Source organism: Culex pipiens, chromosome 1 (genome assembly GCF_016801865.2).
Source record: "Culex pipiens pallens isolate TS chromosome 1, TS_CPP_V2, whole genome shotgun sequence".
NCBI lineage: Eukaryota > Metazoa > Arthropoda > Insecta > Diptera > Culicidae > Culex > Culex pipiens.
Window position 1 is genome coordinate 131,753,591 of NC_068937.1, and position 24,386 is coordinate 131,777,976.

At 41.2% G+C, this 24,386-nt stretch overlaps 2 protein-coding genes across 2 annotated transcripts in view; one reads left to right on the forward strand and one right to left on the reverse strand.

Moving 5' to 3' along the window:
• The window catches only part of LOC120417849 (cadherin-99C), a 204,877-nt gene that overhangs the window by 176,099 nt on the left and 4,392 nt on the right, over positions 1-24,386 (reverse strand). The gene's annotated exons all lie outside the window — the stretch shown is intronic.
• LOC120417857 (phenoloxidase 8-like) lies at positions 20,590-23,730 on the forward strand. Its single transcript, XM_039580077.2, has 4 exons — positions 20,590-21,992; positions 22,052-22,507; positions 22,563-23,190; positions 23,249-23,730. Exons 1-4 carry the CDS (start codon positions 21,468-21,470, stop codon positions 23,701-23,703), a joined length of 2,064 nt encoding a protein of 687 aa, XP_039436011.1. The 5' UTR covers positions 20,590-21,467; the 3' UTR covers positions 23,704-23,730.

Consider the following 24,386-nt stretch of genomic DNA (forward strand, 5'->3'; position numbering starts at 1 on the left):
CGCTGACCTTGATTCGCGAAACGGAATCGTTAAATCAACCGGATATTTACGACCGCGCGCCATCTCAGACCTTGAGTCACGATTCCCATTACAAAAGCCACGTGTAAATATGTGGCCATCGCCATCATCACGCTGGCGCTGGGAAAACGGTAATGAAAATCAATTTCTTTCTAATAAAATTCACTTGAGCTAGTACCCCCGATCAGCGGCGGTGCGCCGCGGCTAGAATCGGTCGAGAAATGGAGGCGTGAAGAGCTCTTCATCAACCGCGTACGCGGAGATGCTGGGGCGCACCTGTGCAGCGTCTGGGAAGATCCGCGCGCCAACTGAATTAAATAAATATAAATGAGAGCCCTTTGGAGGCTAGGTCTACGGCGCGCGCTTGCCGTAATGGAAAGCAATAAATTGAAAAATTATAAAACAGTCATTATTTTGCCATTTTTACGAGCTCGGAAGATGCTCCGGTTCTAGGTAGGTAGGTATTCCAGAATCGCCGCAGAAGCCGGCAGCGCCGGACCAATTTGCGAAATTAATCAACGACGATAACGAATTCGTTTAGCAATAAATTTTATTGGCATTAAGAATCTCAATTATCATTTATTTCCTTTGGGAGACGCGGGCAGCGCGTGGTAGCTGAGCAGGAATGCTGCGCTGGGGCGGAGCTGACCGAGAAAAGGGCCGTCCGAAACGGGGTCCAACCCGGCGTGGGGCTGTAAAGTGTTGATTGGGAGGGAACCTAGCGGACCACGTGTGGGATTTATGGACGAGGGTTTATTCTCCAATTAGTGGTAGAGTTTATGCGTAGTGATTCCGTACGGAATTGCACTTGGGATAGAATGAGTCTTGAGTATTGGAGGCTTCAGAATGGAATTTTCTCCAGATTTCATGGTGCCGGAATGAGCATTCTTGATTTGAAAGCTAATCCAGCAAAGAATTCAAATAAAAGAATAAAGTTCAAGGTATATCTTTAAACAATTACCAATGTTTTCAGTTATCAACGGTGTCGCCTATTGTTCTGTACAAGGATAAAAATCAGTTTCCAAAATCCTGAACATGTTCAAGATATAGGCAACTGATTTTTCACAGTGTAATGTCAGATCATGTTTTATGCCCCTTACAACCTCTATAGCCTACTGTCAACTATCAAGTAGACTCCATGGCTGATACCCGGGCACATTCCGTCCGTCATTGTCACGTTCCGATCGCAATTCTTCCGCTAATAAAGAAACACACCAATTATGTCCGCTCGTTGCAACGCCTGTCTGGGAACTCTCATCGAGTGTCAGCCCGTTTCGCGCAAACCGTGCATAATTTCTTTCTCCGTAGAACACAGTGCTGCCAGCTGCATTCCTGCTCGACCTAGCTAGACCAGAACAAACAAACCGTGGCAAAACCGTCCTCGAGAAGTGCAGCTCGCAAACGCATGTTGCGACGACGATTTGCATATGCAAATAAAAAAAAACTGCACCGTTGCCGGTTGTCACAAAGTTCTTTGTGTTTTGCGCTGCAGAAGTGATCTGAATATTAACTCAAAAGATTTCGTTCGAAGGTGTGTTCCCGCGACGAAGGTTTCTGCGTCGCGTTGAATCAATCGGCAATTTTTCTAGGTTAGAAATGGCCATAATCGCTGTGGTTAGCTAACGGGATTGCGCGCGCTCGCGAGAGAGAGTCATTGTTGTCGTGGCGTAAGCAGGTCACAAGTTCAAAACTCGCGGGGAAGACCTCCAATCGGGGAGCGTTGATAGCTGGGGTCAGGTTTCACACATCTGGACGTCTGGCCCCCCTCCGGGCAAGAAGTGGTTACAACATTTTACTCCCATTTTACAGAAGCCTATTAGTGAGTCATTGTGTCTGTCTTCCTAATACGATGTAAGCCGCTTACGGGTGTTGTAGACTGAGTGACGGGAGAACTTCGGACCGAGAAGTGGTTGATAACCGCAGGCTTGTTTGTGTTATCCAATCAGGGTGCATTCTTGCAGTTGAGAGTCAACTAGGAATGTAAATGCGATAATTGCATCCCGGTAATTGAGTTATTCGTTGGAAATGTTCTACAAGCTGGGATTACAGGTCAACGGCGGCTCGCTTTGAACACCTCATGAATTATCGAAAAGTTGAGCTAATCAGTGCACGAGAATTGATTAATCACAACTGCCTATTAGTAAACAAATAACTTTAAGCAATCTAGAATCATTTATTCAGTGGAAGTCTCCTTTTAAAGTTATTTCTCACAAGAGATTTCTGATGTCAAATGTACTCAAATAATGGGTTTTACTGAACCACTGGAGCCACAATTTTTCAAATACTCGCAAACCGTATCAGCACCATCAATTAGCGAACGTTTGCCGGGAAACGATCGTTCACAACGCTCAAATTACGTCATGAAACCACTCAACATCAATTCGGCAGAACTCGGTGCGGTCACTCTCTTCGTTCTCCATCCCGCCAGATTGATTGAAACTAAATCCCTCAAGAAGAGATAAAAAATGACGAGCCAAGAACTCGCAATCAAACTGACACGACTCTTCCATTGATTGAAACCTCGTTTTTCGGGACCGTCAGTCCCCCCTTCCGCAGCTTAATCCGCAAACTTTTGATACCGATACAAAGACACACCACCAGATCGTATTACCTCCCTGCTCAGGTGTTACATTTTCTTAGCCAGAGACAAAGCAAAAATTTGTAAAATTAAGAGAACCAAACTCGAAACCGCGCGCGCGGATCTCGGGTGACATTTCAACAGCTGCGTCATCATCGGCGAGCGGGCCGGGATTAGCTTTCAGTTGATTCTCACCGAGGCAGAGTTACCGGTTCACGCGAGGAGTCACAGACTTGCGAGCGCCAAACGGTCTGTTGCAGCACTGGAAGTTTGAAGTTGAGTAAAATTTCTGATTTTGAAATTCAAAAAAAAATGCATCGCGTTTTGTAACCCTAATCAGTCAAACCTGAGACCCTCAAACCTCAACGCGATGACTCACTCGAGATCGCTCGACGGAATGACCAATTTTCGATGGCTTCAGTCAAACGGCCAGCCAGTCGAACGCGACAGACACCGCGAAAGAGCGCTTTGATTGACAGCTTTTGGGGTAGCTTGGCGCGCTTCCAAATTGGGGCAATTCGGGCGCGCGCGTGGCCCGGCAGCTTCTCGGCGGCGGCTGGCTGACTGACATGTTTTGAAGTTCACGCCGGGTGGCAGCACTCGTTCCGGACGTTGCTGACGGATTTGGGGCTTGAAAATGAGCGGGAAATATGACGGAATTTTGTAAATAGCTCATTGTTTGTAAAATTACGTTACTTACAGGGGGATTGGGTGACTAAGAAGCTGTGATTTCATTCTTTGTCAACAAAACTAGGTCAAAGTCAAAGCTTAGGACTTCTCAGAAAAATTACCAGTTTTTTTTCGACACCAAAAAAATTCAAGATTCATTTGTCAGTGTTACCAATTTTTAGAAAAAAAACATTTTTTTTTAAATGTTGGCTTTTTGAAAAACATGAAAAATTATGAAATTATCATCACCAAATTTTCAAAACTAAGTATTTAAATCATTGATCGCATTTGAAGTGTTTAAAGTATTTAAAGTATTTAAAGTATTTAAAGTATTTAAAGTATTTAAAGTATTTAAAGTATTTAAAGTATTAAAAGTATTTAAAGTATTAAAAGTATTTAAAGTATTTAAAGTAATTAAAGTATTTAAAGTATTTAAAGTATTTAAAGTATTTAAAGTATTTAAAGTATTTTAAGTATTTAAAGTATTTAAAGTATTTAAAGTATTTAAAGTATTTAAAGTATTTAAAGTATTTAAAGTATTTAAAGTATTTAAAGTATTTAAAGTATTTAAAGTATTTAAAGTATTTAAAGTATTTAAAGTATTTAAAGTATTTAAAATATTTAAAGTATTTAAAGTATTTAAAGTATTTAAAGTATTTAAAGTATTTAAAGTATTTAAAGTATTTAAAGTATTTAAAGTATTTAAAGTATTCAAAGTATTTAAAGTATTTAAAGTATTTAAAGTATTTAAGGTATTTAAAGTATTTAAAGTATTTAAAGTATTTAAAGTATTTAAAGTATTTAAAGTATTTAAAGTATTTAAAGTATTTAAAGTATTTAAAGTATTTAAAGTATTTAAAGTATTTAAAGTATTTAATGTATTTAAAGTATTTAAAGTATTTAAAGTATTTAAAGTATTTAAAGTATTTAAAGTATTTAAAGTATTTGAAGTATTTAAAGTATTTAAAGTATTTAAAGTATTCAAAGTATTTAAAGTATTTAAAGTATTTAAAGTATTTAAGGTATTTAAAGTATTTAAAGTATTTGAAGTATTTAAAATATTTAAGGTATTTAAAGTATTTAAAGTATTTAAAGTATTTAAAGTATTTAAAGTATTTAAAGTATTTAAAGTATTTAAAGTATTTAAAGTATTTAAAGTATTTAAAGTATTTAAAGTATTTAAAGTATTTAAAGTATTTAAAGTATTTAAAGTATTTAAAGTATTTAAAGTATTTAATGTATTTAAAGTATTTAAAGTATTTAAAGTATTTAAAGTATTTAAAGTATTTAAAGTATTTAAAATATTTAAAGTATTTAAAGTATTTTGCTGAGATATTGACATTAGAAAATGTTGGGTTGTTTTGGTGAGACTTAGAAAACATCAATTTTCCTGTTTTTAAACGCTTGCATGGCAATATCTCAGCAACTATGGGTCGTATCAACAAAGTTCAAAAGAGCAAAATATAGAGAATTTTCTCATTTTCTTTTCTTTTTTTCTCAATGGTGGGCAAACATGTGCACTGATTTAAAATAATGAAAAACTGCGACTATTTAAAAAAAAAAAGTCACCTAAAAATGGCTATAACTTGAAAACGGTGCACTTTAACAAAATTTCGCTACTGTACTTTTTGATTGCAAATTTGATTTTACATCGAAAAATGAAATTGAAAAATTTTTGCGACCAATATTTCGATTTTTTGAAAAAATCAGTATTGATTCAAAAATTCATAACTCGGTCAAAGATTTTTTGCCCATTTTGGAAATTTCTGAAAAGTTGGCATTTTATGTCCTCTAAAACATATAAAAAAATAAAACTAGTGTTTTTTTGCAAATCAAGTTTTAGTGAAGTTAAATAAAAAATCACCAAATTTTTTATACCGTGTATCATTTTTTTAAACTTTGCCGAAGACACCAAATTAATCAAAAAAATCCTTCAAAAGTTACAGATTTTTGAATTTTCATGCATCGTTTTTGTATGGACAGCTGCCAAATTTGTATGGAAAATTATATGGATAAACTAATGATGCAAAATGGCTTCTTTGGGCATACCGAAGGCACCAAAAAAGTTTCAGTCGAATTGAAAAATACAAAAATTAAAATTCGAAAAAATATACCGATTTCGTAGAGACTTGCTCATATCTCAAAGGATGACAAATTATAGTTTTTTCTCGACTTTTTTCAACGTTTCTCAAAAAATCTTGATTTTTTAACAAATTGGCATCACTGCCAAATGAATTTTGATTAACTTGTGCCATAGCTCAAAATATGACATTTCTTATCAACTACAACATATTCAAAAATGAGAATTTCAAAAATGGTTATTTTGCTCAATTCCAATTGTTTTTTGAAAAGTTACAAGCAATGCATAAAAATTTGCCGATGACTGATCACATTTTTGCATATTTTAATAGATTTTTTGTTTGGACGGTCGCCAAAACTGTATGGAGTCTAGTATGGACGAACTAATGACGCAAAATTACTTCTTTGATCAAAGAAAAAGTACACACAAAGTTTCATCCAAGTAAAAAAAAAACAGCAAAAATAGTCGTAGTCCTGAGACTTCAGAGAATTGCTAAACAAATCATTTAAAAATGATTGAAATTTTTTTAAATAAATTAACAAGCCTAAACTTACTGAGTTGGGTCCATATGAAAAGTGCAAAAAATCGAGTTTGACATTATGAACTTAACAGTAAAATATGTGTTTAATGATTGAAAATTGAATACATCAACAGTGTGAAATTTGCAAAACTAACAAGTCTTCTATTATGTTGGTCCTACCATGAGGTTTCATGTAAGCCTGTAGGGGGTAATTTAGTCTGCAGGGGGTAATTTATTAAATTCGCGCTAATGAATGTCAAAAAATGAAAGCAAAAGTCAACTTTTCAGCCTCTTTCCATCCTGTCCCATTTTCAAAGCACGCAGCTAAACATATTTATCAACTTTGATTAGCCATAATGACCTGAATTATCCAACGCACGTCAACCTATTCAGTCCAGTCAATATTGGCCATTTCACTGCATTAATCATGCTTGGCTTTGTGGTGTTGTGACCAGGTGGCGAACCCCAAAACCCGTTAAATTTCGATACTATTTGTTTTCCTCTTGTCAAACGACGGTTTCGGCGGCGAAACCTGTTCCGCCCAACGCACTCTCGACGCGTCCTTCTCGCGAGAGTCTATAGAAAGTTACGCGGGGTCCTCATCCAACTCCCGGTCGTCGACTACGTCGCACGTCGCAGTTTGACAGCTTGATAAATAGTTTCATTGTGGTGGTTGGGCTTTTTTTTGCGCAAAATGTGTGCGGCTGCATTTCTTGGACCAGCCAGCTTCCAAACCCAACTCGGGGGACATTAGATAGATGCATTTGGTGAAAGTTTCAGCAGCAGCGTGTCGTGTATGTCTGGAGTGTCTACAAATCTGCGCGCGCGCTCCGACCTGCGTTCATATAACCGACCGACGACGTTGGAGGACCGGTTCACCGGTTCATGTCTAGGGCTCTAGGAAAACGCCGTCGACGTCGTTGTCGGTCGTGCGGTGAGGCAAAAAATGTGATAATTGACACAACATTAATTATATCATTTTCGAATTTCTTCGTCAGCCACGACAAGGTTTGCTTGTTCACGCCGCGGCCACCATCGGCCGACCACAGATAAGCGGGCATGAAACTCTCAAATCCCAACGAGGTTAGAAAAATGGTTTTGGAGTCATAGTCTCCAAATCTGTGGTGCAACTCTCACGTGTGCATCCTGCTGAAGTCACAGGCTTGAGGGCTTGCAGACCCACTACACCAAACAGCGCTTCGGCACATGACATTCCACGGCGACACCCCTGGAGGGGAGGATACGGACCGACCTGGGGCTTGCTTACCTGTCAGCTCGGATGGCGCATGAGCGTTTTATAGTCACCTGGAGTCTATAAACTTCACTCGAACCCGAGTCGAGCAGCAGTCCGATGTGCACAGTGGGAGTGATGATGGATTTAGTGGGTTATAATTGCGGAAGGCCTGGCCTAGCTCAAGCGAAAGTCACCGGCGAAGTAATCCAATGAATTTATTGGCGCACAGATCGTAAACACTTTTACCCCTCACACGAGGGAGAGTGTGTGCAATCTCGCCACAGTTGCATGCCACACCGGGCAGAAGGTTATCACGAAAAGCTCGGCATGTGCTATAATTTTCACTCACATGCATCATCGCGGACTTTCGAGCTTAGCTTGGTGAAGGTACTAAAATGGACTTTCTCGAAGAAAAAATAATGATTTAAATTTTATACTTTAATTTGAAAAATTCATAGGCCAGATTAGTTTTTTTTTAATTTCCTCGCTCCAAATTCCAAATTAAAACAATTTAAATAACGTTACGTCAGTTTTATGTTAACATTCACCAAATTCCCCTGAATTGTGTGCAATCCAAATAAAAATTGCTTCACAAATTTCAACATGTTCACCATTTGCAAACATCACTCGCCTCCAACCACAAAAAAAAATCCATCCTCCATTAACGCATCAATTAGTGATGATAATTTTGATTAAATCAGCCAGAGCGCGCAAGCGCAAGTGCCTCAAAACGCCACCGTCGGCGCACTTTCAGTCGTGGAATAACCTGTGCAATTAAAAATGCAAACCATTGACGCTCGGTGTGCACCGCCATCGTCAATGGTTTCCCAAAAATATTTCCCACAGTCATCACAGCCAGAAATTCGAGATAGAGAGAGAAAAAAACACACACTTGACGCGTGAACTTGGGTCGGTGAGCCGCGAAGTATTGTTTAACCCTTTGAATTCCATTTTTTTGTGTTCCATTTTGAATAATCATCGAAAATGGCCCGTTGATCATATATAGAGTGATTTAGTATTTCTTTAACTGAAGGTTTGTTTTAAACTATTTTATGTTCATCTTTTTATATTTTTTGTTAATATAAAACTGATAATTTATCAATGTTTTGATACCCATTTTACGACATGAGTACATTGTTTCTAATTGAAACTATTCCAATTAAATAAGTATGCATGCACATCCAAATTTTCATCAAATATTTTTGGAAGTGTTTATGAAACTTTCACATTTGGTGTAGTTAGAAAACTGTAATAAAAGCAAAAATTGAAACATTACTTATTAATTTAAAAGTCATAATTATTCTTTTCATGAACTGCGACTCAAAATTTCTTTGCCTCTTATCCACCTCGGGATTCAAACTCATGACAGTTGGATAACGAATCTGATTGACTACCATCTCATTCGGACAGACAAAACTTACAAATTTCAATTGACAATTAAGTGCAGTCAGCTTAAATTAATTTGAAATGCATTTCTCTGCGTTTAGAATCATTTTGAGCATGTATGAGTTTGGAAAAAATAGCGAATTTTAAATGAATTCAATAATTTTAGCGGTTTCTCAATGAATAGTACCGCAAAAAGTGTTTTTACATTAAAATGTTAATTTTCGTCGAATCTTAGATTTTTTGAACCGTCGACCTAATTGTTGGAAAACAATCTCGCAACGATTTTTCATTTTTTACTCTTAATTTCAAGATAAATTTACGCCCGTACATAAATTGTTCAGATTTCATTTTTTTTAATTTCAATGAAAATCCTTGTTTTGAACACTTTTTTACAAATACCTTAAAAAATTAAACCTTAAAAAATTAAATTTACTTTTTTTTTAATTTGACCGAAACAATAGTTTATGCACAAAGTTTTCAGCACGTTTTGTACAATTTACCGTTTGCCGTATCTTAAATTAAATAAATGTCATGAAAAGAAGTATTTTACGATACAAGTGCTGAAAAGTTCAGCTTTAAATCACTAAAAAATCATGAAAAGTAGAACTTTTCAGCACTTGTGTCGAAAAGTTATTTCTTTTTGATTCATTTAATTTGGAAGAAGAAAAGTATGCCGTTTCGTCATTCAAGAATGACAGTAAAAGTAAGTAATTTCATCACGGAGTTGCAAAAACTACATTACTTTAAATGTAATTTGCAAATGACGATATCGCCTACTATTTACGCTGAAAATAACAGTAATGAAATAGTAGTTTATGCAACAAGTTGAAAAAAAAATAATTTTTTCAGCACGAGTCGTTCATTTATCTAACGAGGTTTACCGAGTTAGATAAATACGACGAGTGATGAAAAATCAAGTTTTGCAACGAGTTCCTTACAACGTTTTTTTGCAATTCCGAAAAACACCCTTTGTACAGAATTATAGGACAAATGTCCATGCATTGAGTCAATGAATCGCTAAAATCAAAAAATGTTGAAAAGTATAACTTTTCCTAACAAGTGCTGAAAAATTCAACTTTTCACATCCATTTCAGTGCTGAAAAGAAGAACTTTTCAGCATTGGTTTTGAAAAGGGTTATTATTCGATTCTGTTATTTTTGGAACAGAAAAGTAGGCTGTTTCGTCGTTCAAGAATGACAAGAAAAGTAGTTACCGTAAACCGGTGTGACTTTGATAGGATTTCAATTTGTTTTTAGAATATTTTCCAACAGAGCAGTTCTCTAGGATTTCGGTCATTCGATTTTTTTTGTATTTTTTAATCCGACTGAAACTTTTTTGGTGCCTTCGGTATGCCCAAAGAAGCCATTTTGCATCATTAGTTTGTCCATATAATTTTCCATACAAATTCGGCAGCTGTCCATACAAAAATGATGTATGAAAATTCAAAAATCTGTATCTTTTGAAGGAATTTTTTGATCGATTTGGTGTCTTCGGCAAAGTTGTAGGTATGGATACGGACTACACTGGAAAAAAATAATACACGGTAAAAAAAATTTGGTGATTTTTTTATTTAACTTTTTATCACTAAAACTTGATTTACAAAAAAACACTATTTTTAATTTTTTTTATTTTTTGATATGTTTTAGAAGGCATAAAATGCCAACTTTTCAGAAATTTCCAGGTTGTGCAAAAAATCACTGACCGAGTTATGAATTTTTTAATCAATACTGATTTTTTCATAAAATCGAAATTTTGGTCGTAAAAATTTTTCAACTTCATTTTTCGATGTAAAATCAAATTTGCAATCAAAAAGTACTTTACTGAAATTTTGATAAAGTGCACCGTTTTCAAGTTATAGCCATATTTAAGTGACTTTTTTGAAAATAGTCGCAGTTTTTCATTTTTTTAAATTAGTGCACATGTTTGCCCAGTTTTGAAAAAAATATTTTTGAAAAGCTGAGAAAATTCTCTATATTTTGCTTATTTGGACTTTGTTGATACGACCTTTAGTTGCTGAGATATTGCAATGCAAAGGTTTAAAAACAGGAAAATTGATGTTTTCTAAGTTTCACCCAAACAACCCACCATTTTCTATCGTCAATATCTCAGCAACTAATGGTCCGATTTTCAATGTTAATATATGAAACATTTGTGAAATTTTCCGATCTCTTCGAAAAAAATATTTTTGGAATTTTCAAATCAAGACTAACATTTCACAAAGGCCAAACATTCAATATTACGCCCTTTTAAAATGTTTGTCTTGATTTGAAAATTCCAAAAATATTTTTTTCGAAAAGATCGGAAAATTTCACAATTGTTTCATATATTAACATTGAAAATCGGACCATTAGTTGCTGAGATATTGACGATAGAAAATGGTGGGTTGTTTGGGTGAAACTTAGAAAACATCAATTTTCCTGTTTTTAAACCTTTGCATTGCAATATCTCAGCAACTAAAGGTCGTATCAACATAGTCCGAATAAGCAAAATATAGAGAATTTTCTCAGCTTTTCAAAAATATTTTTTTCAAAACTGGGCAAACATGTGCACTAATTTAAAAAAATGAAAAACTGCGACTATTTTCAAAAAAGTCACTTAAATATGGCTATAACTTGAAAACGGTGCACTTTATCAAAATTTTAGTAAAGTACTTTTTGATTGCAAATTTGATTTTACATCGAAAAATGAAGTTGAAAAATTTTTACGACCAAAATTTCGATTTTTTGAAAAAATCAGTATTGATTAAAAAATTCATAACTCGGTCAGTGATTTTTTGCACAACCTGGAAATTTCTGAAAAGTTGGCATTTTATGTCTTCTAAAACATATCAAAAAATAAAAAAAATTAAAAATAGTGTTTTTTTGTAAATCAAGTTTTAGTGATAAAAAGTTAAATAAAAAAATCACCAAATTTTTTTTTACCGTGTATTATTTTTTCCAGTGTAGTCCGTATCCATACCTACAACTTTGCCGAAGACACCAAATCGATCAAAAAATTCCTTCAAAAGATACAGATTTTTGAATTTTCATACATCATTTTTGTATGGACAGCTGCCGAATTTGTATGGAAAATTATATGGACAAACTAATGATGCAAAATGGCTTCTTTGGGCATACCGAAGGCACCAAAAAAGTTTCAGCCGGATTAAAAAATACAAAAATTAAAATTGAAGAAAAAAGACCGATTTCGTAGAGAATTGCTCAACAGGTAAGGTTTTTCTCAAGATTATTATTTTTAAAACATGTACTGGGGTAGGCCACACAAAGTCCATGCACTATTTTGGAAAAAAAGTTTTTTCAATAGTGTTTAGAAAAATAGTTACGTTAAAAAATCTTGGTTTTAATTCCGGGGTGACTTTGATAGTCATAGTTTTTCTTGTTAAAATCATATTTAGGATGTTCAAACTTTATTTGTACGTTAAATGTACCATCACTAAAGTAGCTGATATAGTATTTAAGAAAAAAAAATGTTTATATTTAGTTAACTAAGTTTATAAGCTTTTTATCAAAATACTAATGAATTTTACATAAAATTGTTGAAAAGTAGGAATTTCGCCTGAAATTTGTTAAAACTAGTATTGTTTATAAAATTATCGATTTATATTGCATTTTAAACTGAATACAAAGCACGAATCACAAGTTTTCACATTTTACATGAAATTTGTTCAACTGAAATTGCCTATAAATTTGGAGATTTTTTTAAATTGTGTTTCAAAAACACATATTATTTATTATTTACAAACTTATTAAACCTTCTCCTAGTGGAAAATTGTCCAAAGAATCCGAAAATGCATTCCGTTTTCCGATTAAAAATCATGTTCATTGAGAAAATCATGACACTTTGAGAAGTTTAAAATAATGACTATCATCCACATTTTCTTAACTATAGTTAACTAACTTTATAAACTTTTCAAAAATTTATGAAAAGTTCTTCATGAGGTACTTTGAACACTTCTCTACCACGGTCAGTATGTTTCTGAACCATTCCTTACGTATTTTAATTGTACTCTTCATTTTGCGGAAAAATCGCAAACCTATCAAAGTCACCCCGGCTATCAAAGTCACCTCGTTTTACGGTAGTTTCACGACGGAATTGCAAAAACTATTTTTTGCAATTCCGTCATGAAACTACTAACTTTTCCTGTCATTCTAGATGACAAAACAGGCTACTTTTCTCTTCCAAAAATAACAGAATCGAATAGAAACACTTTTCAAAACAAATGCTGAAAAGTTTATCTTTTCAACACTTGATTCAAAAAGTAATACTTTTTAACATTGTTTTGATTTAAACGGTGGATTGTCAAAATACATGAACAATTGACTTACAATTCCATTCAAAGGGTGTTTTCGGAATTGCAAAAAAAAGTTGTATGGAATTCGTTGTAAAATGTGATTTTCTCGTAATTATCCAACACGGTGAACCTCGTTGGATAAATGTAGGTACGACTCATGCTGAAAAATCTACCTTTTGCAACATGTTGAATAAATTAATGTTATGCCACAATTATTTATCTAATATTACATAAAGACGTTTCTTTTCCATATTATGCCAGATTAATTGAAATGTTTGTGTAGGTGACGTTAAAATGTAAAAAAGGAGAAAATATTCAATTTCAAAAACACATTTTTGTTTAAATTTTGGCCTTCAAATTTTGTTCAGATTGGTTTTAATTTGGAACTGGTCAAAATGTTTGAAGACATTCTCTGTAAGTGGTAATTACTGGGTTCAGCGACTAGCTCTCGTCGAAGCCGCGCTTGAGTTGAGTGGTAATTATTTATCAAAACAGCTCGCACCTTTCTTCCTCCGTATATTTCTACACCAATGAAACCCCAAACCAACGCTGAATTTTGTCTCAAAATTACTACAACATTCCGGTTTTTATTAAATATTGCTGTCCGTCCCAACCAACGACGACGAGGGGTCCATCCGCGCACAGTGGTCATAAATTTCTCCGCCTAGGGGAGATAATTTATTGCCACCGAGATTACCTAGAGAGAGAGAGCGAGCTAGGACGGGGCGAAAAACAAAACTGCTGCCGCAGCTTGACCCATTTCTGTCATACGAATTACCTGGGTGGACGGTGCTGCGGCACCCAGGTGTGGACTCTGTGAATCTGGGTCCATTGGCTTCCGCAGTAGATTGCTGCTGCCGCAGGCGCACGGAAAAAAGAGTCGTACACGTCAAAACATCGGAGATAACGGTCATCCCGCGAGTTGGGCCGGAGAATGTCATCTCGGTGAGTGACGGGCTCGTATCAGCCGCGGACACTTGGGGGCCGGTAATTGTTTCTTCGTTTTGTAGGACATCAAGCTGAGGGAGAAAGTGAGTTCTCACAGTGAAGCAGAACATCGCAGGGTAGACAAATTGTAACGACTCAACTCGTTAGAGGGTGCCTCGGCTGCATCAATCACCCGAGTGAGTTGCACTTTTCGCGCGCCAAACAGTGACATATTTCCAAATGTCAAACCACTCCGAATCGAGATAACCTAAATGGCATACCCGGCGAGAAGGTTTCTTCCCGTTGGCGCAGGTGATGTACAAACCGACTTTGCTCGCGAAGAATTTTAATTGAAAAGCCACACAAAACGGATTGAACACGCTTTTGATTTCAACCCGGTTCGACTTATTTGACAGCTCGGGCGAGATATGCAGGTCGGTCCAAAGGCACGTAGTGTCGTGCTTCTTCTTCCTCCTACTACGAAAGGGTTGGGGCTCAAAGTCGCAGCGGTTCCACTTCTTCATTGAGGGGCTCTCTACGGCGGTGTGACGAACGCCAACACCGAGTTTGCGGCCGTCTGTGCACAGTTAGATCGAGTTTATTTAATCTGCACTTTACCTCCTACATCATTGCGCTACGGCAGCGGGTTCGTCGTCTTCCGATGGTAGTGACGACGGTGAAGTCACCAGACAGGGTGAGGAACACGGAACATGCAGTCAAATAAATCAAAACAGGTTGCAATCTCGAGCTGGGAATAAGATATATGAAAATGATAGCTTGGGAAGAGAGAGCGGTTCAGGATGAAAAATGAAGACGATTTTGATCAATTGCTTAATTTTTTCATATTTTCATTTTATCATTTTTCATTCTTCAAATCACTCTATTAACCTCGAATTTGACCTACTTCAATGATCGTCTAATCTCAAACAGCGTGATTAGTCAACTCTTCAAACAAACAGGAAGCTATTCTTCAAAACACGCACCCAGTCCCCAAACATGGTCAGCGGACTTTCTCATGTCCGTGTGCCAATCAGGTAAACACCGCAATCAACTTTATCTTCAAAAGATGCTTATTTCAAACCCATTTGGGGTGGTCCCACCGCCCAGCCCGATACCCACGCGGACTACCACGAAGATAACCCGGCAGTATTGATGACGTCCCATCGAAGCCATTTCCGACCCGGCGACGCGCGATCCCAATCGGGACAAACCTGTTCCCGGACGACGCCAACGACCTCCTTTCGTTTCTCACATTTGCATGAGTCCCCCGAAATCTCCCAAGATTCGGCGGTGCCGTGATTCACTGGAATGTGTTGTTGCGTTGCGTTCACGTCAGGTCGCGTGTGCGAAACATCGCTCAAGTCCCGATCGGCGTCTCCGGCAGGTGATTAATACCAGCCTCCAGCGGATTCGTCAGCGGAAGACGACGACGACTGCTTGTGTCGTGTTGCGCGGACTTAGTAATGACTGTTATTACGGTTTTCTCGCAGTGATGAGTTCAGCGTGTGTATGCAAATACCTCTGCGTTCTGCATTGTTCCCGTTGAATGAACTCTCTATCTCCATCGCGCGAAAGCAGGTTCTACAGTTCCGCGGTGTGATAAATGATTTGCTGAGCGCTTCGCAGCTATTGTCTCGACCGAGCTAACGGAGACGTCGAGGGGTTCACTGGTCATATGTAAACAGCGTGGTTCCCATTAAGGTGTCCGCGGGACGACCGACTTTGTTGCTCAAATTGTAATGGTTTCGCCCGCGGAGAGAATCTCGCCGTCGGGAGATTGAAACCCGGGGAGATTAATCTTGTTAGCAGTGGCGCACTTTCGGCACACAGGAAACCCGTGCTGAAGCGGTCATACCAAAAATAGATATCAATTAGCATGTTCACCTGTCCGCCGAGCTTTTCACATCTTGTTTGAACACTCCTTCCCGGAATTACGGGACAGACAGTGGACGGAGAGCTGCCTCCGGCTAGTTGTTATGAGCTCTGGCAGCTCTCTCGATGGATGACCTCAATTATCACTCTGTTAGCTGGGACTTGGAGGATGAGTGATGTAGGACTACGACGTTGTGATCTATCAAAAACTGCTCCAACTGTTGTATGTTAGTATTGAAGAGCTGTTTTGCATTAAACGTGTTTCATTAGGTAGTCCCACGTCAACCTGCCCGCTTACGTCTCCATTAGGTTTTACGCCGACTCGATTTGGAGGTTAGAAAGGAGTGCACTGTTTACATGGACTTAGCACAGTTCGATGCGGTCATCGATTTTGTTCGGGGAAATTCGTCGACAATCGACGAAGACCATGTAAACAGTGCACACGAGCTGTCAAATGACGTCACGGTGTAAAACCTAATTTATGATCATCTCTCGAAGAAAACAATGACTTTCCTCAAAACAAAACAACCCATCCGACTGTCAGTCACTCTGGCTGTCACGCAAAGGTGAAGAAACCAACAACATTTCACCTTTCGTTAAGCTTAGATGTTATCTCGACTGTAGTGCCTTTCCCACTTTTCGGCAAGTTGCCCTTTCGGATGCACCGCAGCGGCACGCCGTAATTCGTGCTCAAGAGTTGATTGCTTTTGACACCTTGAAGACCTTGTTAGCTTTGCGTGCAAATTGTTATTCCGCGCCTTTGAAGATCTTCTTGTTTTATGCAATAAGGTGAAAGTTGCGTATTGAGATACTGTTTACCATAGAGGTGCGAACTCTTCCCAAGAATTGGTACAAGTTTCACTTAAGTCACGTCGCAGCAAACTCCAACGTTCTGAACAAACAGACTGCACACTTGTTTGTTGGTGGACAACGTCTCAACGACAAACAATCGTAACAAACACGGCGGTCCAGACATAAATTCTAAGAGCTTGTACGCGCCGTTCGGCGCAACAACAACTCCGGGACCCAGATCGATCCCGAGAGCGGTAATAACCGCGCGGCCAAATATGCAAATAAACCTCGCGAGCGTCAATTTTTCACCCGAACGTGTTTGTCGTGCCCCGGACTGCCATGTGCTGGCGGCTATAGGGCCGAGGAGCGTTGGCCGAAAAAAGTTGTTTATACTTGTCCACCCTGGCTGTCATTATCGACAACCAAGCCCAATGTTTGAAATTAGAAAACATCTCGTGTGCCCGTTTTGCTCGGGGCCCAGACGAGATGGGACCAAACGTGGGGACGTGGATTGCGGTTAGAGACTTAGTCATAATGGCGACAGGTTTGTGATAAAAGTTGACATATTTACCTTTCTGGACTCCAATCTTTATAATCCTGATATAAATTTTATGAAATTTTGTTTTCTTGGTAGTGCCAATAGACATACCTGAAAGAAATAGAAAAGAAGAATCAAGTGTAAGTTTCTACAAAATTTTCAGAACGCTAAATAAGATTTTCATGGTCCAAGATAAAGTCATTTCCTCGTCAATTTCCAAATTCCGTTATCACCCTTCGTAACACCAGAGGGGCGTGTGACTCTCGTCACTCCAACTCCATTATAGAAACCCAATTTTCAACGCTTCCAATCCAAACAAGCTGCTTGAAGATGGTAGACGAATCTTCAACGGAACTTAATAACCTACCATCTCGCGAAACAATTAAGCCGCGTGAAACATCATAATAATCAACGCGGCTCTTCAACTCATTCTGGTCGTCCAATTTCTGGTCAAGCTCAACGCTTGAACTCCGCGTTCTATAGCGTCCAGAAAGACAATATTGTTATTAGCGAGATATCCGCGCGAGGGCTAATCACCTGGCCGCAAACGACGCACAATAGTTTGTGGGTTTTCCGGGATAGAGAGATTGATGAACCACTGGCAGTGCAGGGTCGTCCTCTCGAACGCCGTTAGATTTGGTTCGCGTGAGATCCGCGGCTCAAGATATTCGGTGGATGCTGCGCGTCAAGATCTGCGCTGCGAATCAAAGTGGTTGATGAAATTGGATTGTTTAAAAACAAGCAAAGTTCGCGCTCGCGGCGGCCCAAAGCATGGATGAAGGTAATGGAAGAACAAATAATAAAAACAAACGGCTCGGGGGGCTCCAGCGTGCTCTATTGTTGACCTAACGCTACCTCAACCAGCATCTCTCCGGGGCCTTCGAGATCTACGTACCGGCCGGCGGAACGCAAGTGCTTTCGAGAGGCGAGCTTTTGTTTGCCAAGTGTTTCGAAACAAAAACGTGTCTGCAGCGGAACCACGCGAGAGGAATGCGTTCCAGGGCCCTTGAGACACACCACAGAGAAGGGCCCCATGGGAGCGCGTTGATAAGCTGAGGAATTGACCGAGTGCACGGCGGCTGAACAATGGTTGTGCTGATTGCCGGAAATATGCACAATTTGTAATGTGTTTGTGCAATTCTTCAACGCTAGAATGTAACATTAGCATTCGAAGTCGTATTTTACCAACAGTTGTTTCAAATTGGCTTATTATGGTTGAATCGACACGTTCACCCGAGTAATTAAAGCCCACTTACGTGACTTCAAATGCAAAATTTCCCAAAAACTGAGGTCCCTTCGCCAAGGGTACTTATCGCAATCAGCCAATAAATTTTTAACGTCCCAACCTTCCGGTATTATCTCTCTGCTCTTTAATTAGAATTTATTCCCGCTTTATCTAAACGAGCAAACTGTGCGCTGTGCACAGCACTTTGTCGCGTTCGTTAAGTCCTCCGACCAAGGCCAATCAATGCCAGGTTACGCGACGTGGTTCTGGACAGAACAACATTGTGTAAACTGCTCGTGTGTCTTTGGGGAAAAACACACACGTTAGCCGGATCGTGGGAGAAGATCCGGAAACCCTTGGCGCGTCAAAAGCCGACCAAACCCGATTTCAAGGGTTACATTAGCCGCGCAGATCATCAACTTGAGCTGATTAAGACTACACCACCAGCTTTGGACGGAGTCCACGCTGATTTAATTACTGAACCGCGCCGTTGTTCGGTAGCTTCGCCGGAGTCACGTTGACATGGGAGTTCTACGACCCGGCCGGCCGGTCGTATACCAACGCACCGAGACTAAGAACTTGTTCACGACCCGTCGTCGGCCCACCAGCTTTCGCTCTCTCTCGCTGGACTTCTCGACGACGACGACAGGGTCTTGACGTTGTCAACGTGGGCGAATGCGAAACCGAGGCTTTGAAGGGACTTGTCCCCTTGCTGGTTTGGCGTTGCGGACTTGGGGAGATCCGCTGCGTCATCCTGCGATGTATTTAATGGTTTAATTAACATTATCGTTTTCGTTTGATCTCGTTTGTGGGGGCCGCGAAATGTGACGAGCCCGTTGTGGTTCGCCAAGTTCTGGATGGTGAGAACAAGTGTTAAGACGTTTTGTACTTTCTCATGTGGATATTTGCACGAGATTTCTGTCATCGTTATGAAATTTGGTTGCGTCACCCTTTTTAGCACAAATCAAGCCACAAGTCAAACAAGATCAACCGATCTAAAAAAAATCGAACAAGTAGCATAAAATTCAATTAAATTAGAACCAATCAATGCCACCGCTAATGAAGCTCATGTCTGTCAACCAGAATGCCTAGCATTCTTCAGCTCATGTAGAACATGCCGTCCTTCCTGTCCATTACGAGCGGCCATTTCCGAGACGACTTGCGCTCTCGAGCGCGCCCAGCTAATGGGACAGCCCATTAGCATGGCTCGAATAGTCGCGGCCTGAGCCCGAAAAGTCAAGGCGAACCATGGGAAGAACGCAGCTGCGGCTGCTGTTCTACAACGTAATGCAGCTCTAACATCCAAGATTGACTTTATTACCCGAGCAATTCGCCCCAGAGATACCTGGGTTGCGGCGCGGTTCACGCGCTTTTTCCCTTTCTGATCTGCGGTCAGTTTGTGCTGCTGCCCTGGGGCCTTCTCTGAATGAACCATGCCGAGCTCTTTATGAGTTTATTGTGTTCCGCTTTGGATTTCGTGCGCTTGCAGTCTTTTTTTGTTGTAACTTGCTCGAATTCTCCCTTTCCTTTCCAACTCGGGTGTGCGATGCAATACGCCCCACGAGAGACCGCAAAGATCCTCCCAAATAATGCGTGCTCCGTGGAGGCTCCTCTCAATTATTAGTCGTAATGTTGCCTTTCTTAAGGAAGAACGCTTTTTAATCTTTTCAACATAAAACGCTTCGCTTGAAGACGGTGATTTTAGCGGATTGCAGCCTGGATTTCACCATGTATATATTATGATTTGCCACCCGCACCCATCTTCAGTCGTCACCCGTTGACAAGGAAAGGGATTTGTAAGACGGAAAGTGTTGATGTTCAACTTTTTTTAAGGGGATAGGGGAAAATCTCCACGGTATCCCTAAGTAAGTTTCGCTTGGAGTTGGACGGTTTTTAAAAATCATTCAAACTGACTACCTTGCTTCAAATCATAATCCACGAAATAAGCAACGTCTCAGCCATCGGCTAGGTGAATCAACACACTGAGCTACCCCCGAATCCAACCCGGCGAGTGCTCCGCAACGTTCCTCGGAGAGCAGGTCGTCTCCGAAGGTATACACCGCGTTCAACCCCGGCAGCTGCTGATTGGAAAATAATTGGATGGGAAAGAACACAAAGGGACGGGGAAGAATCAACCGTATACGAGCCCGGTATTTGTGTTCTACACAAGAAATTGCGATGTGCGATATTGACATTTTTCCACGAATGTCGGAAGCACTGACTGCACTGGAACCGGAGGATCCAATTCTTCCGCCGTATATACCAACAATTCCCGGGTTGTTTTCGTTAATTGAAAATGGAATACCGCGGTGGTGGCGGTGCGATGCTGGGCAGAAATTGGATTTGCTGCACAGCTCGCTGAGTGGATTTATACGATGTAATTTTTCACTAAACTTTGAAGCTCGAGCGCGCGAGCCAAGGTGAAACATTGTTTGCATTTCGTAACGGCGGTACGGAGATTGCGATTATGGAGAGTTGCACGTGTGTATTCTAGTTCTGCGAAGCATACACATTTCAGGGAACGGTAGATTATGCAAAGTTCTAACCAAGAAGTGACTTAACTTGGGTCAATGGACATCTGCATACGTCAGGTGGTAATTATCTTCGTTGTGCAACTCATTCCCAAATGAAATTAATTTCATGACATTTATAGCTCTCCCATGACGAACGCCAACCCCTTACAGCACTTAAATTAACTTCTACATCATGATAATTACAATTGTACAATTAATGCTTCTAACCTTTCCCATCCAGGTGATATTTCATTTAATTGTTCTTGCAAATCCACCCCGGACTATCATGTCGTCGGGTCATCGACGTCTCCCCGCAGCCACATCAGCAAATAAACAAAACGGAAAAAAACGTGGTCAGTCATACCAACTAGACCTGCTGAAGAAGGCATAGTCAGGGGGTGCGCATTAGACAGATTACGATCGGCCCGCCCATTAAGATACCGGCTTCGTTCGTGTCTTCCTCCGCAAGCAACGTGTGATGCCTTGATGAGTTCGGGAATCATAATCTAGCCCGCCGCCGTTGTAAAGTGATGGAAGCCCTCTCCGCTTGTGGTCGTTGTTGTTGGAGTATAGAGCGATAGCAGAATGAGTTATGTTTAGCAAATGCTTCTAACCCTTTCGTGGACAGAGTTGTTTTATCGTCAGAGTGAGATAAGAGTTTTTGTTACGCACAAATTTCGATGCGTTGAAAACCGCAAACCACACGCACAAACAAATTTCGTTCATCGAAAAGTGAGGTTAGACGACACATTTTATTGAGCTATATAAAGATGGTAGCGTAACAGCTTCGAGTCAAACCTCATCGTAAGCTTCTTCGAAACGCAATGTCCGGAAACCGTAAGCTATTGGCGCTTCTCCAGCGTCCTTTGGAGCCCACTTTCTACCCAAAGGACAACGGTACAACGGTGATCGATCTACCCGACAGTTACTTCACCGAACGCTACCGCCCGATCGGAGAGTCCCTGCAGAACCGCTTTGGAAACGACGCCGAGAATCGGATCGCAGTGCGCAATGTTGGCACGCCAAACATTACGTTCGCGGAAGCGATCGATCGTCGCGGAGGGTTCTCGCTGTTCAACGAGAAGCACCGGAAGATTGCCGGTGATCTGATTGGACTGTTCCTGAGCCAACCCGACGTGGACTCGTTGATGGCCGTGGCCGCCTACTCTCGGGACCGCCTGAACCCGGTTTTGTTCCAGTACGCACTATCGGTAGCGATCCAGCATCGTCCCGATACGAAGGATCTTAACGTACCGTCGTTCTTGGAGCTGTTTCCGGACTCGTTTGTGGATCCGGCCGTGTTTCCCAGACTTCGCGAGGAAGGTGCCGTCGTTCAGCAGGCGAACCGGGTGAGTAACGCTTAAATACGAAAACTTTGATGTTACGTCATCCAAGACTATGACCTCAGATGACGATCGACATCCCGCAAAACTTCACCGCGTCCGATCGCGAGGACGAGCAACGGTTGGCGTTCTTCCGCGAGGACGTCGGCGTTAACCTGCACCACTGGCACTGGCATCTGGTGTACCCGGGTGAAGGGCCCGACCAGGTCGTCCGCAAAGATCGTCGCGGTGAGCTGTTCTACTACATGCACCAACAGCTGATCGCTCGCTACAACGTGGAACGGTTCTGCGCCAAGCTGGCCCGCGTGCAGCCGCTGAACAATCTGCGGCAACCGCTTCCGGAAGCATACTTCCCGAAGATTATCCGGAGTGCGAATAACCGTGCGTTCCCAGCGAGACCGCAGAACCAGCAGCTGCGAGATTTGAATCGAGTGGCGGACGATGTTATATTCACGGTGAGCGATCTGGAACGCTGGGGAAGCCGCATTGCGGAGGCCATCGACGCTGGGACGGTGCTTGGGGTAAGGATTTCTTTGGTGAGACTTAGTTGTAGAATGATACACGTGTTACTTTCAGCAAAACGGACAACGAGTACCGCTAACTGAAGCAAACGGTATTGACATCCTCGGCAACATCTTGGAACCTTCCAAGTTGTCGGTTAATCAGCAGTTCTACGGAAACTACCACGGTAATCTGCACAACCTCATAGCCTACAGTCACGATCCGGACAATCGCTTCCTGGAGGGATACGGCGTTGTTGGGGAGTTCCAGACGGCTATGCGGGATCCGGCATTCTACCGGTTGCACTGCGAAGTAGACAACCTGTTCCACCGGTACAAGGCCACACTTCCAGTTTATCCACCAGCCCAACTCAACTTTAACGGAATCCAGATTCAGTCACTTGCCGTTACGCTGAACCGACCAAAGGCACCTCCGAATGTCCTGCTAACCTACTGGCAGCGTACGCAGGTTGATTTGGCATCCGGGTTGGACTTTGGACCGGAAGGAAACGTGTTCGTGTCGTTCACCCATCTTCAGCACGCTCCATTTGCGTACCGTTTGACCGTCAACAACAGTACCGGGACACCACGGCGCGGAACCTGCCGAATCTTCATCGGTCCCAAGGTGGATGAGCGCAACACGCCCCTGACGTACAAGGAGCAACGCATTCTCATGGTTGAGCTGGACAAGTTTGGCGTTACATGTGAGTATCGAGCATGAAGTATTGCTTGTAACTTTATAAAACAACAACTTCATTGCAGTAAACCCCGGTTCCAACGATATCGTTCGCCGTTCGGAGCAATCCAGCGTGACCATTCCGTACGAGAGGACGTTCCGTGCGGCTCAACTGTCCGGCAATGCTGCATCGCCAGCGGAGGCAGCCTATCGGTTCTGCAACTGCGGATGGCCCCACCATCTCCTGTTGCCGAAGGGAACGCCCGAGGGACTCAAGTTCGACCTGTTTGCGATGATCTCGGACTACGCCGGCGATACGGTGAACCAGGAGTTTGATGAGAATGCCAACTGTAGCGATTCGCACTCGTTCTGTGGACTGCGGGACCGACTGTATCCGGATCGTCGCGCTATGGGTTATCCGTTCGATCGGAACGCTCCGGCCGCGGTGCGGACGCTGCAGGACTTTACCCGAGCGAACAGCAACATGGCGGTTACGGACGTGAATGTTCGCTTTACCAACACCGTGATTGCCAGAACTTGAACACGTACCAAATAAAATAAAGTTGAATTTAAGCGCAAAAAAATGTTTCAGTCCCGAAAGGGCGAATCAAATGCTCCTAACTCATCATCAGTCATCGCTGCGGAGGCCAGTTTTGTTTACCGAGCTGAACTTTAAAGCTGCCTCAACTCATCTCATCGCCGTCGTCTTTGGTCGCCATCGTCGAGGCAAGTATTAATGAAATTAAATTTCTAATGTGCCATGTAAGTACCGGCAGTTGATGATGATTACTGCCGGGCGGGATTCTACCGGGGCCGCGCTTTTTTCCCTCGGTCTTCAGCGAGGGCCTGGGAAGGTTTAATTGAAGTGGTCATTACTCTCGGCGCAGTCGCTTCCCCCAAAAGGGTCGGTCGCAACACAACAAAATCAAGTGGCCAATAAATTTCGTCCGGCCGTGGCCAACCTGTCGGCACCGCCGTGGCGTCGGCTGTAATAGAATATTACACTCCCGCTGATGACGCGATGCTGTGGTCTTTCACTCTTCAGGAAGGCCTCCCCGCAATCATTAGAAGCTTTTTATTTCTAATGGACAACTTAACGATCAGCGTTCCGCTTGATTTATGGGGCCGCGGCCACCAAACTCGAGATTTTATTCGGGGTGTCGACCCAATTCGCGCGCGGGACCACTTCCCGGTTCACGGCAATAATTTCTCTATCCAAAACGG